This window comes from Thrips palmi, unplaced genomic scaffold (assembly GCF_012932325.1).
Source record: "Thrips palmi isolate BJ-2018 unplaced genomic scaffold, TpBJ-2018v1 HiC_scaffold_6, whole genome shotgun sequence".
Classification (NCBI taxonomy): Eukaryota; Metazoa; Arthropoda; class Insecta; order Thysanoptera; family Thripidae; genus Thrips; species Thrips palmi.
The window spans coordinates 6,289,368-6,302,590 of NW_023144633.1; the positions used below are offsets into that span (position 1 = coordinate 6,289,368).

General features: G+C 55.6%; 3 protein-coding genes across 3 annotated transcripts in view; 1 reads left to right on the forward strand and 2 right to left on the reverse strand.

The window, feature by feature from the left end:
* Positions 1-8,789, reverse strand: part of LOC117651781 — a 62,357-nt gene extending 53,568 nt beyond the window's left edge. The window contains exon 1 of the mRNA XM_034396120.1: positions 8,501-8,789. Coding sequence (XP_034252011.1) covers positions 8,501-8,624 — 124 coding nt within the window. The 5' untranslated portion in view covers positions 8,625-8,789. The remainder of the gene's footprint in view (positions 1-8,500) is intronic.
* A 433-nt stretch (positions 8,790-9,222) lies between these two features.
* Positions 9,223-11,542, forward strand: LOC117651784 (U4/U6 small nuclear ribonucleoprotein Prp31). The gene is given in 10 exon segments (XM_034396129.1): positions 9,223-9,324; positions 9,327-9,384; positions 9,501-9,698; positions 9,783-9,987; positions 10,070-10,239; positions 10,329-10,486; positions 10,565-10,705; positions 10,806-10,955; positions 11,036-11,263; positions 11,349-11,542. Coding segments are annotated over 10 exon segments (1,497 nt in total). The 5' UTR covers positions 9,223-9,240; the 3' UTR covers positions 11,454-11,542.
* Positions 11,532-13,197, reverse strand: LOC117651788 (polyglutamine-binding protein 1). Its single transcript, XM_034396136.1, has 6 exons — positions 12,980-13,197; positions 12,774-12,904; positions 12,521-12,696; positions 12,231-12,426; positions 11,931-12,076; positions 11,532-11,849 (listed from the first exon to the last, which is right to left on the reverse strand). The coding sequence occupies exons 1-6, from the start codon at positions 13,047-13,049 to the stop codon at positions 11,672-11,674; spliced, it is 897 nt and encodes a 298-aa protein (XP_034252027.1). The 5' UTR covers positions 13,050-13,197; the 3' UTR covers positions 11,532-11,671.
* Positions 13,198-13,223: the final 26 nt, after the last annotated feature.

The following is a 13,223-nucleotide window of genomic DNA, read 5'->3' on the forward strand; positions in this document are numbered from 1 at the left end:
AGGCAGCGCGCGGCACGCGTCGCAAGGGGGCTGTGGCGGTGCGGCAGCCTCTACAGTCTGTACAGTCGCGCAAAGCACCGCCACGTAACGGATTAACAACAGGAGCAGCGAATCATCACGCCCCCTCCCTCCCCCCTCCCTCCCCCTCTGCCTAATTGTGTGGCGTGTTGTTGTGGCGGCTGTTGTGATCGTCATCGGATACGTCGCAGCGACACGGCGGCAGCAGGCCCGGCAGGCCCGCGTAGCAGTGTAGCGGAGAAAGCCCAAAACAAAACGAAATGAGTATGGCGTCACTGTGTGTGTGAGAGTGCGAGTGTGTGTGACGGGGCCGGCCGGCTTTGTTTTGCAGTGTACCGGGTTGTCGCGTCACTCGGCGCTGCCGCGTTTCCGCTTATAATTCTGGTGTCGCGCGTGCGGCTCGGGTTCGCTCCTCCGCTGCGTCGCTCTTTTTGCCGCGTTTTTAGCCGACCCGGGGTTGACATTTCTGGGAAGCGAACGCAGGGGGGAAGCGTTGGGCGGCGCCTCGCGAAAGAGCGCACGACGGACTCCAGCAGGGGTACTCCAGCAGGGATACTCCAGCAGGGATACTCCAGCAGGGATACTCCAGCAGGGATACTCCAGCAGGGATACTCCAGCAGGGATACTCCAGCAGGGATACTCCAGCAGGGATACTCCAGCAGGGATACTCCAGCAGGGATACTCCAGCAGGGATACTCCAGCAGGGATACTCCAGCAGGGATACTCCAGCAGGGATACTCCAGCAGGGATACTCCAGCAGGGATACTCCAGCAGGGATACTCCAGCAGGGATACTCCAGCAGGGATACTCCAGCAGGGATACTCCAGCAGGGATACTCCAGCAGGGATACTCCAGCAGGGATACTCCAGCAGGGATACTCCAGCAGGGATACTCCAGCAGGGATACTCCAGCAGGGATACTCCAGCAGGGATACTCCAGCAGGGATACTCCAGCAGGGATACTCCAGCAGGGATACTCCAGCAGGGATACTCTCACGGGGAGACTCCAGAAGCGGGTTACTCCAGCAGGCTTGAGCCTCGGCTGGAGAACAATAATTCTGGACATACGGGACAACGTCTTCCAGCTGCTTCCAGCCTCCGAGCTCGCCGTCGTCGGACCACACGGCTCCACACGGCGACGCGGCGCGCTCTGGTTCTCGATTTGAAGCTCCTAGATCACGACCCGTTTCTCCACTCCAGTCTCTGCAGCCGCTGCATAACACGTGGGAAAAACGAACCGATGCGGCCGGGAGGGGAGGGGGGGGGACGACGCCCCCCGATGCGCCGGTTTCAGTTTCAGCCGCCGCAATTTCTGGTCCGTTTTTCGCCGCGGCTTTTTCGCTTTCGTAGACTTGCATAAGGCGATGGGCCGCTAGACTGAAGCCCCGCTGACAATGGGCGATTTGGCGGGGAGCGGGCAGGCTGCAGCAGGACGGACCGGGACGGACGACCCCCGTCGCCATCAACAACATCGCCAACAACAAGTGAAGCACCTCAACGGACGGCCGGCGTCAGCCTGGCGTCAGCACAGCCCGGCACAGCCTGCAGTGTAGTGCCCGCAGTGCCGACTCAGCCTGATGCACGTCAAAGAGCCCGTTCGCTCGGAGCAGGAAAAAAATCAGCCGAGGACTTCACCGCAAAGCTCTCTACCGGAACGCCTGTGAGGTAGGCAGCGCCGCCACGTCAGTTTGTCTTGCGGGATTGCCTACCCGGCACTTCGCAGGCGCTCGGGGAGCAGCTCTCGGAGCGCGTTCCACAGTGGGCAAGAAGACCGGTGGAGGCGGTCGAAATCCCGGACGCGTTTTGAGCTCCAGAGTCGCTAAATGGGACTCGAACCGAACGTGTGACCCCACCAATGGATTGCTCTCCGAACGAGGAATCCATTGGTGGGGTCACACGTTCGGTTCGAGTCCCATTTAGCGACTCTGGAGCTCAAAACGCGTCCGGGATTTGGGCCGCCTCCGCCGGTCTTCTGGCCCACTGTGCGTTGCCGGTAACGCACGCGACGACAAGGCAGCCCCGCGGCCTGCAGGCGAGCGCGATAGGCGCGATAGCGCGATAGCAGCTCTTATGCAAAAAGGCGGGCGCCCTCTCGTCCCTCACGCACCGCTTGCTTGGTCCCTTTAAAATTCCGGCGCCACTTCCGGCGTGCTCCAGATCCCCGGAGTCCCTGCCTGGGCGGGCCTGCCTGGCCCTGCCTGGCCCTGCCCCACCACACACTCACTCGCTCCCAACGCATGCAGGCATGCACTATGACCGGCCATAAATTGCGTGCAACGCTCTGCCGACGTGCCGCGCCCTGGCGAGCCACGCCAGCCACGCCAGCCACGCCAGACGGACACGCGGGTCGCTGGGAACGCCGCGCGGGGCGAGGTGGGGCGGGGCGGGGCGGGGCCGAGACGCGGGATGCAGGTCGCCGTCGTGTTTTCGGGGATGCCCGTCGCCTGGCCGTCGGGGTGCGTCAAGATGCGGGGGCTGCGACAGGCACCCGCACTTCGACTAGACTTGAAAGAGACAAAGCTCCAAACTTGAAAAAAGTTGTCGCCTTTCGATATGCCAGCCGAGAGAAACATCTCTCTCGATGAAGCCGAAGAGGTGAGGGGTGGCGCGGAGGCAGGAAAGAAACCGAGGTGTCGGCTCGGGAGCTCATTACTCCAGCACAGCGTCAATCCCCGAAAAAAAAAAACGGAAGAAGGAAGAAAAAAACAGAAACCACATACAGCCAGTCATTAATGACTAATGACACTGGCGAGTGAAATGGCGCGTCGAAATGACTTTCCCCCGCTTCGATGCGTCGTTATTATTCGATGCACCGTTTCGATACACATACAACCACTCACACACACACACACACACAAGCGCAGACTGGACCGCGCGCGTGTCTTAAATACACGAGGGCTACTGCACGACTCCCACGCTGTTACGTCCAAACGCCCCACCCCGCCCCGCCCCGCCCGGCACACCGCGCACTCTCCGACGAAAATAATATTTACATTACCGCATTAATTATCCCCGCGAGTATCACCAACCGTGGGCGAGGCGGTGAACGTTACACAGAGGCTTGCCGCCAAAAACCGCAGAGAAAAGGGCGGCAGGGCCTCGGGCAGGGCGACCCCGGCTGCAGCAGACTCATTCCGAGAGTCGTTTTCGTCGCTCTGTCTCTCTCGCACTCGCGGAGCGTCCCGCATGGTTGCGAGGGAGACAGGGCGACGAAATGACTCTCGGCGTCAGTGTGCGGGCCCGCCGCGGGGAGAGCCGAGCTCGGTCGTTTTTCGAATTAGGTAATCCCGAGCAGCGCCTTGCATCGCCTTGCATCGCCGCGCACGCAGGACGCGCTGACGTCTGTCGCGTCTGTCGCACTCACACGCCGCCGGCCCGCCCCAGCAGCCGAAGCCCGGCCTGCAGCGAGAGTGAGACAGCGAGGCCGGCGAACGGGCCACGTCATTGAGATACGACCAAAGTCATAGAGACAGAGCGACCAAACGGTCCTTCGGATTGAGGCCGAGTACGTCGCACAGAGGGCCAGAGGACCGGCACAGGCGGCCGAAAGTCTCGACGCGTTTTGAGCTCCAGAGTCGCTAAGTGGGACTCGAACCGAACCTGTGACCCCACCAATGGATTCCTCGTTCGGAGAGCAATCCATTGGTGGGGTCACACGTTCGGTTCGAGCCCCATTTAGCGACTCAGGAGCTCAAAACGCGTGTAGAGTTTTGGCCGCCTCCTCCGGTCTTCTGGCCCACTGTGCGTCGGGACGGGTTGCCTACCACAGAGGCCTCGCACTCGCAGCCGAGAGGACTGGACGGGCTGGACTCGCCAGCAACAAAGGAACAGTTACGTTGCGACTCTGTTACGCCGGTCAAGACCCCTGCATGCGGTGGAGTGCGTCAGTGCGTGTGTGTGGAGGGGTGGGGGATCGAATCACGCCTCTGCAACAAATTTCGACTCAATTAAGGGGGAATTCGTTTAAAGTCCGCAAGTCGAAAATATCTCCGGCACGCCTAGTGTCTATATGTCTGTCTGTCTGTCTGTCTGTCTGTCCGTCCGTCTGTGCGACTAGCAGCCCGTGCACATTACATGCCGGCCCCGTTGTCCGCCCGGCCCATTTCAAGGGCTGTGACACTGCGAGTGGCTGCTGCCTGCCGCCGCAGCGCGTCACCCGAGCCGTTCAAAGCGAGGCCAGCAGACTGATTTCGCCGCTCTGTCTCTCTCGCACTCATGTGGCGGCCAGTACAGGTGCGGGAGAGGGCGACCAAAACGACTCTCGGAATCAGTTTGCAGTGGCCAGTCAGTCCAGAGCGAGCAGAGCGCAGCCACAGAACGTGTCCACTAGTGGTCGCGCGAAACCCGAATCCCGGGCTCGCGCGCGGTGGACTGCACCACGGCATGGCTACGCGCTGCTTTGTCGCTGCTTCGCGCTGCACGGGCTCGTCGCCTGTGCGCGCGCCCCGCCCCCGCCCCCGCCCCCGGTTCCGCAAGGATGGGGTTACCGTCGCCAAGACAAGCCAAGCGCCGGCGGGGCAGGCAACCCAACGGACACCCGAGGCGCGCGTCGAGCGAACCCGCCTCCATTCCGATAGGCTACCACCATGGCGTTACGGCCGCTCCGCCACTGCAAAACGAGACAGGCCGCAGCAGGGACCAGGCAGAAGACCACAAAGACGACACGCAGAGCAGCAGGTGAAGGCGTACATCCCGCCCCGGGGTTATTGACCAAGGGCTGACCACGGACATGCTGCAGTCAACCGGATTCGTCCCCTGCGCTCCGACACATGCTACGCGCTCCTCACTGCAGAAGACGAGACAGAAGCGACGACAAACGACTACAGGCTGACACGATCGCGCGAGACGAAGACCAACAAAGTGCGTAGCCTCCCAGTGCCGGTTATTGCCAAGGGCTGGAGACAGCTGGTCAGTCCCGACCCGAGGCGGTTTCGTCGCCAGGCCTCCACCGGCTTCGGGACAGCGCGCAAGCACGAAAGACCGGTCCGGATGCGCGCGGGGACCCGAGTGCCCCCAAAGTGCCCGGAGCCGGAATGCCCGGAGTGCCCGGGACGCCCAGAGGAGCAGCCTGGAGACAGCCTGGTCCAGGGCCCGGTCGACCACAGGGGGCGGCTCAAGGTCGCGCCACGGCGTGCCACGGCTTCAAGGGACAGCGCCGCACAGTGGGCCAGAAGACCGGTGGAGGCGGCCAAAACTCTAGACGCGATTTGAGCTCCAGAGTCGCTAAACAGCACTCGAACCGAGCGTGTGACCCCACCAATGGATTCCTCGTTCGGAGAGCAATCCATTGGTGGGGTCACACGTTCGGTTCGAGTCCCATTTAGCGACTCTGGAGCTCAAAACGCGTCTAGAGTTTTGGCCGCCTCCAGCGGTCTTCTGGCCCACTGTGCGCCGAACGCCTGCCAACGGCGAGGTAGGCAACCTCTCGCGCCGGTGCCGCGCGGGATTGCCTACCCGCCCGACCACAGGGGCTGGCACGCGTCTTTAACTTGCCGCCGCTGTGTAAACTCCTTCGACACCGGCGGCAGAATTTGAACGAAGCGTAAGTGCGGCATTACTGCGGTGTAGTGCCCCACAGGGCCTTGCAGTGGAGTGGCGCGGGGGCGGCGGCCGGCTGCTTATCGCGGCCTCCTCGCCGCGGACTCCGCGGGCCAGGCAACGAGCACAACGAGCGGCACGCCGCGTCGCCGCCCCGCTGTGCCCCGCCGGGATGCCGAGAGTCGTCGCTCTGTCTCTCTCGCACCTCGACGGGACGCCCCGCGGGTGCGAGAGAGACAGAGCGACGAGCGGCACTTGGCTGGTGCTGCTGACCCCGTCGCGTCGCGCTGCCGCCGGCTGACGCAGACCTCGCAGACGGCCTGGCATCGCGGGGGTCAGCACACTGCTCTGTCGCTCCGTCTCTCTCGCACCGCTGCGGGCCCGCGGCCGCGCCACGCGCCACGCGTGCGACGGAGACGGAGAGACGTGTACGGCATCAGCTGGCGGTGGTGCACTGCATTGCGAACCGACCCGCCCGACCGATCCGGTCCGCTCGGTGTTCGCAGATATGACGGCAGCGATGCCGACGGGCACGCCGGGGCACGCCGGGGTTGGGGTTATCAGGAAGTCAAGTGGAGGCCGCCTGTCGCTCTGTCTCTCTCGCACCCTCGTGGAGGGTCCCGCGAGTGCGACAGAGACAGGGCATCGCTCGACTGCCCTGGCGTCAGCGACCCGGCCAGGCCGACCCGCCGCTCCGCAGACTGATTCCCAACACTCGCTGTCTCTCTCCCACCCACAGGGGGCGCCCAACGAGTGCGAGGGAGACAGCACACTGTCAGCGGCAAAAGCGGAAACGCCGCGGGAACCCGGCGGAAGCCGAGAAGAGGTAAAGAAAAACTACAGTGTGTTTGCTTGCGGTTAGTCGCCCGGCCTCCTCCCCACACTGTGGGGTTCGCGCTTCGCGCATTCGCGGACCGCGACGACGTCAAGGCGACTCACACTCACTCCGTCTCACTCGCACTCCCCAGGCAGCGAGCCAGGCAGGCAGACAAGGGAAGCAGGGGGAGGACGTCCAAATTTTATTGGCTTCTTTCCCGCACCGATGCGAGCGCGCAGCGCGCAGTGCCGGCCAAGGCGACGAGGCCACCCTGCTGCCTGCCGCCGCCTGGAGGCCTGGAGGCAAACCTGGAGGCAAACCTGGAGGCAAACCTGGAGGCAAACCTGGAGGCAAACCTGGAGGCAAACCTGGAGGCAAACCTGGAGGCAAACCTGGAGGCAAACCTGGAGGCAAACCTGGAGGCAAACCTGGAGGCAAACCTGGAGGCAAACCTGGAGGCCGGGCCGGCGGGCCAGGCATTACTTTCAGGTGCACAGCGGCGAGGGGAAGGGGGAGGGGAGGGGAGGGGGAGGGGAGGGGGAGGGGGAGGGGAGGGGAGGGGAGGGGGAGGGGAAGCCAGAGTTGAGTTAGGCCCATGCGCCGGCTCCCTGTGGCTGCGTCCGAGCGGAGGGGCCGGCGACGCAGCCCGCACCGCACTGCTCCACCTTGACACCGAGTCGCCGCGGAGCGAGCGTTGTGTCACCCTCACAGTGGAGGGGACACTCCAGCTAGGACTCGCTTGCCGACGAGGAGCGCCGCGCCCAGGCCGAAGGACCCTCACTCATCCCGAGGGTCTTTTTCGTCGCGCCCGCACGGAACGCCCCAAGAGTGCGAGAGAGACAGAGCGACCCTCGGAATCGGTCGGCAGGCTGCACGTCATCAGGCCCGCCAAAGCCCTCCGAAAAGCCACGCTGCTGATAACGGCGAAAGCAGCGGTCAGTCTCTCTCGCACTCATGGCGCGTTCCGTATGGGTGCGAGAGAGACAGAGCGACGCCTCAGAGTGCAGCGCGCGACCCGAAAACCACACCCGCTTTCGAGCTGGACGTACGTAGACGTACGCGGCCGCTCTCGCCGGCAGCGACGAGGAGGAAGCAGGCCGGCGGCGTATTAACGGGTACCATCGCGAGTGCATGAAGTACCGAGCCCCCCCCCCCCTCGTCCGCGCGGCTACCGCGGCCCCGCGCATGCGGCGGCTACCTGGGTACCTCTCGCTCGGCGGCTCGGCGGCTCGGCACGCACACCCGAACCGGGCGAGCGCTCGCCGCGTCGTCGTGGAGGTAGGCGCTTGCGATGCCACCGCCACCGCGCGATCCTGCGTGGCGTGAATAAGAAACTGGAGGCAAATTAGCATTTCAAATGGCACGCGACGGCTCCACGTATCACAGCTGGTGGCGCGCAACCCGCGCAACCCCCTCCCCAACGGCAGGGCGCCGCGCCGCGCCACGCCGCGCACCCCTCGACGAATCGATATTGACGAGCGGAGCGGCGGAGCGCGGCCGCGCCATGAGGCATCGAGGGAAGGGAGCCGAGCCGAGCCGCCCGTCATGCACGCGTGGCGGAGGCGGAGGCAAAGGGGTGGACGCGTGCTTGGCGTGCGGGGTTGGCTCGCATCGCACGCCGAGTTGCGTGCTGCCCAACGGTGTCACACACTGGCGGATGTGAACAACCTCGCCTCGCTCGCGAGCGCACATCGGCTGCTCAAATACATAAACCCACTGACGTTCCCGTTCCCCGCCGCCCACTGACAAAGGCCGCCAGGCCGCCAGGCTCCTCGTCGGGCGGAGGAAAACGAGAAAAAGGAGAGCCAATTAGTTCGAGGAGACGAGGATTACGCATGGCCATTAAGGCACTTGACGCTCGGCACTCGGCCGACGCGACGACGCGACGCAGCAGCCATCCCCAACATCCCGTCATGGGCTTGTTTGGGAGTTGTCATGGGGTGGGGAGGGGGTGGCGCGGCCAGCAGCCAAAGGCGGCCACCCCCAACCCCAACCCCCTGGAGACGCCATTTTCATGACACATGACCAGGCGCCCTCCTCCAGGACCCCAGGCTGCGACAGTCGCGGGCAAGCATCGGGCAGCAGCCCCTGCAGCGGGGCGACAAAAGTCTCATTCAGAAAAACTCACCTTTTTGGTAGCTGTTGAGGCACATGGAGCAAGTGTAGTTCTCCTCGACAACATCGTCTGCTGCGGACTCAAGGCCGTCGCCAGCCCCCGACAAGTACGCCCCGTAGTTGAACAAGGACGCCATGGCCTCGCAGGAAGAAGGGTTCACCACGGATTTTAGAAAGTATCCCGCGCGGATCGATTTAGTTATCTCCTCCTGCACACGGGTGCGGGATAAAATACACAACACACATCACGAAGTGTCAACCACTGTGTTGGTTTGCTGATGGCACTGCTTTGCCTTTCACCCGCAAAACGGACCCGAGTTCCGGCGGCGCCTTCTCGGAGCGAACGGACTCCCGGACCAAGTCGTTATCCAAGAAGGACAAGGCGTGTCTTGTTTATGTTTGTTTGGTTCGCAAGCGGGTGATTCGCATTCGGAACGATTCGCAGAGTTTTGTGTTTTAACGGTTGACCTGGTAGGTGTTCTTTGGCGTAATCACTCGATTGAATCACGTTCATCTTCGATTTTTCATTCCTTAATTTTGATATTGGTTGCTACTTTTTGATTGTATCGAAGTATAGGTTAGGGTTGAATGATAGGCTATATGTCTTGAACAGTTAAATAGTTAAAACTGATAACATTTCTTTCCCTTGGCTTCCACATTTCTACGTGTTTATTCTTCAGTCACCTTGTTTCGTATGACAAGCTATATCATGAAATTTTCTATTTGTTGCAGAGTGGACCGTGAACTGTCAACATGTCTTTGGCAGATGAGCTTTTGGCAGATTTGGAAGAAAATGAGGCTCCAGAGGAGGAAGTCATGGACACTGAGGATGCTGAAGACGCTGAGATGATGAGCATGTCTTTGTAAGGCCTGCTATCCCTTCAAAAATTGAGGACGGTGAGTATTCTGTGACAGGCCTCTTCTTTGTCCAAAATAATTCTGACTTTGCAGGTTTATACGGATTTCTAATTGAAGTTTACTATCTAACTCGTATTTTCATAACTCTTTTCCAGAGGTGAAAGTGACCAACATCCGTCAGCTTGCTAAATTACATGACTCCGATCAGCTGAAGTCAATACTTGAACAGATAGAAACTTATAGATATAAAGTACGAAAACCCGAAGATATTGTTGGGCCTGTGGAGCAAGATCCCGAATATTTGCTTATTGTGGAAGCAAATAATATTGCAGTTGAGGTTGATAATGAAATAGGTGATTGTGGTTCTATCAATTGTCTGTTGAAAATAATGTTTCCCATATGCCTAACTGTCTAACCTAGTTATCTCATCTTGTCAGGTGTTATTCACAGATTCACTCGAGAAAAGTATTCTAAACGATTCCCTGAGTTGGAATCCTTGGTTGTTGGACCATTGGAATATGTCATGACGGTCAAGGAACTGGGAAATGATCTGGACAATGCAAAGAACAATGAACAACTGCAACAATTCCTTACACAAGCCACCATCATGGTTGTCTCTGTAACTGCATCTACCACTCAAGGGTTAGCACACTATATTTTTTAATCTAAATTTTAGCTTGATGTTCCTCTGATGTTAATGAAGCAATATGACTCTCCTACACAGGCAAGCATTGACACCATCTGAATGGGAAAGCATAGTAGAAGCATGTGAAATGGCCATTAACTTAAACAATTACAAACTTCGCATTTATGAATATGTTGAGAGTAGAATGGCATTTATTGCACCAAATCTGTCTCACATTGTTGGAGCCTCTACTGCAGCTAAAATGATGGGTATGTTGGATTAGAATATGCCAATTAATCTGAATTTCAGTTTTATCATCATAATTTTAAAAAATAAAAAAATAATCTTGAAATTTTAGGTGTTGCTGGTGGTCTCACAAATCTTTCCAAAATGCCAGCTTGCAATGTCCTACTCCTTGGATCGCAAAAGAAAACCCTGTCAGGATTCTCACAGGTCACTACCCTTCCACACACTGGTTTTATATATTATTCAGAAATAGTGCAAGATGCTCCTCCAGTAAGTTCTTTTTTTTTTTTTAAATTAATACTTTTCCTTTTACATTGTATTTACAAACACTCTGTTCGTTTCCATTAGGATCTCCGAAGGAAGATGGCAAGGCTAGTTGCAGGCAAAGGAATTTTGGCTGCCAGAGTGGATGCATCCCATGAAAGTGCTGATGCACACATTGGTCAGATGTTCCGAGAAGAAATTGAAAAGAAGTTGGACAAATTAACAGTACGTTTTTCATTTCATGCAACTTTATCTCTTTCACTGTTTGCCAGTGCCAGTCTTAGTGATGTTGACTTTTCTCTTTTCTGTTTTGTGATGTTTGAAGGAACCACCGCCAGTCAAGTTTGTAAAGCCATTGCCAAAGCCAATCGATCCATCCCGTAAGCGGCGTGGTGGAAAAAGAGTGCGTAAGATGAAAGAGCGGTATGCTGTCACAGAACTAAGGAAACAACAAAACAGACTGAACTTTGCTGATGTAAGTTTACTTCTGTTTGTCATTCTGTAACTTTGAAGTGCTTCTGTCTAACTCATTATTCCTTGATTTACTTCCTCTAGATTGATGACGATGCCTATCAAGAAGATCTTGGTTACAATCGAGGTACTATTGGCAAAACTGGTACTGGCCGGATCAGGCTACCTCAGGTTGATGAGAAAACCAAAGTGCGAATTTCGAAAACACTTCAAAAGAATCTTCAGAAACAACAGCAAGTTTGGGGTGGTAGCACCACAGTCAAGAAGCAAGTTTCAGGAACAGCTTCCAGTGTTGCTTTCACACCATTACAGGTAATCTTTTAAATTCGGTTTTTGTTTCTATGTGTACTACTGATAATTTAATTTTCAATCTAAATTCTTTTTTTTCTTTTTGCAGGGTCTGGAAATTGTTAACCCTCAAGCAGCTGAGAAAAATGTCAGTGAGGCTAATGCAAGATATTTCTCCAACACTGCTTCATTTGTTAAGATTCAAAAGAGTTAAATTTTTAATCAAGATGGAATCATGTGTAATTTATGTTTAGAGTTTAATTCCTCCTCAATTAAAAAGTTGTTTCCAACCTGCTGTTCAAATTTTTTAATTTATTTACAAAGTTCATATCATACAATCAAATGCAAAAACACTTTTTTTAACACTTGAGTCACAGTGTTAAACTGAGGTCAAATTAACTCTTAAGCTGTGAGACAGGGTCCTTTTATCAATTATGGAAGCTCAGGCAAAGAGACTTTCTTGTCAGTTTTGGGAGGCGGCTTCTTGTTAGCTCTAAGAACTGCACCAGGACTAGGATAGGGACGCATTTGGTACAGAGGTCCTGATGCTGTCATGTCCACTCCTGTCTTAGCCTCATTTTGCTGAGGCAAACCAGTAGACCATGTACCCCTGATGCCAACAGAAAAAAGTACTAAGAAACAACTGAGACAATACAAATCAAGAGCATAGAGATGCAGCATTGGAACAAACCTGGGAATATCAGAGTATGATGCAGGATCCATGGGATCTAAGTCATTGTCCCGAACCTTCGTACGGCCACGGGCTCTAATGCGCTCACGCTCCTCCCTTTGCCTGCGCTTTCGTTCAGCAATGGCATCCTCTTGATCTTTGTCCTCCTGCAAAAAACAACAGATGAAAAAAAATTTCAGGAATAAAATAAGACATTCACTGTGCATAAACAAGTGAAGAAATGTACTGGGTAGGTCTTAAAATGCTCCATCGAAAATAGGCAAAAAATTAAAAAAGGGAAAAATAAAGAAAATATCTTACATCCATTTCTTCAGGCGCATCATCCTTTTCTTCTTCCTCTTCCTCGTCATCCTCATCTTCATCATCATGATCTCCTTCAGCTAAGTGTCTTTCTTCACGAAGATTAGCTGCACACATGGATACAGAAGCCTTGGGATGTGTGGGAGGCAACCAGGAAACCACATCTGTGTCTGTATCCCAGTAGTAGTGCCGCCCCCTGTAGAAAGATAAAAACAAAAGTGATGTTAAATGAAGACAAACAAACATGGTCTCTCATTCTTGCAGAGCTCCACCCAAAACACACGACTTACAGGCCAGGATCATAAACTTCTTTCCAGCTTTCTGGCAGTGGATACTTCTTTAACATTTTATTTTTTTTCCTTAAATAGCGAGCATCAGGTTCGAGCTTTCCTCCACCCCAAAGTTCGGCACACGCCTTGGTGCAGTCATGATATATGTTGTATTTATTGGGACACCCTGGATGACCCTAAAAATAAGAAAAGACCATTCATTAGCTGGTTGTCAATGGAGCGAATTGCATTGAAAGCAAATAGTTGTGCTAACCTGAAATTTCTTCTCGAGGTTTGCGACATTCATTGGGTCGTCGTCATCCATACCACCCAATCTGTCTCTTTCCCTTTCATCATAATCTTCTGCAATAACTTCTTCCACTTCTCTTTTATCATGTTCTCTTGCTGCGTGACAAAATTAATTAATAGGTACCAGTGAACAAGTAAAAACAGCTTAACCTCCTCTATTGACATTCTTACCTTCAATTTCAGCAGGTTTGACAAGACCTCTCTTTGCCAACCTCGCTGCAAGAGCAGCTGGAAGTGGCATTGTGTTTCGTACGGCAAACTCAAGGAAATATTGTCAAACAATACAACACAGCGACAGACTGTCCACACGAAAAATTAAAAATGTTTATGTTTGAGGCAAAACATCAATTTCAATTTTTCATCCTCTGCCGGCCACTTGCCTTGCACGAGACTAGAGCTGCGCCTTCTAGATTGA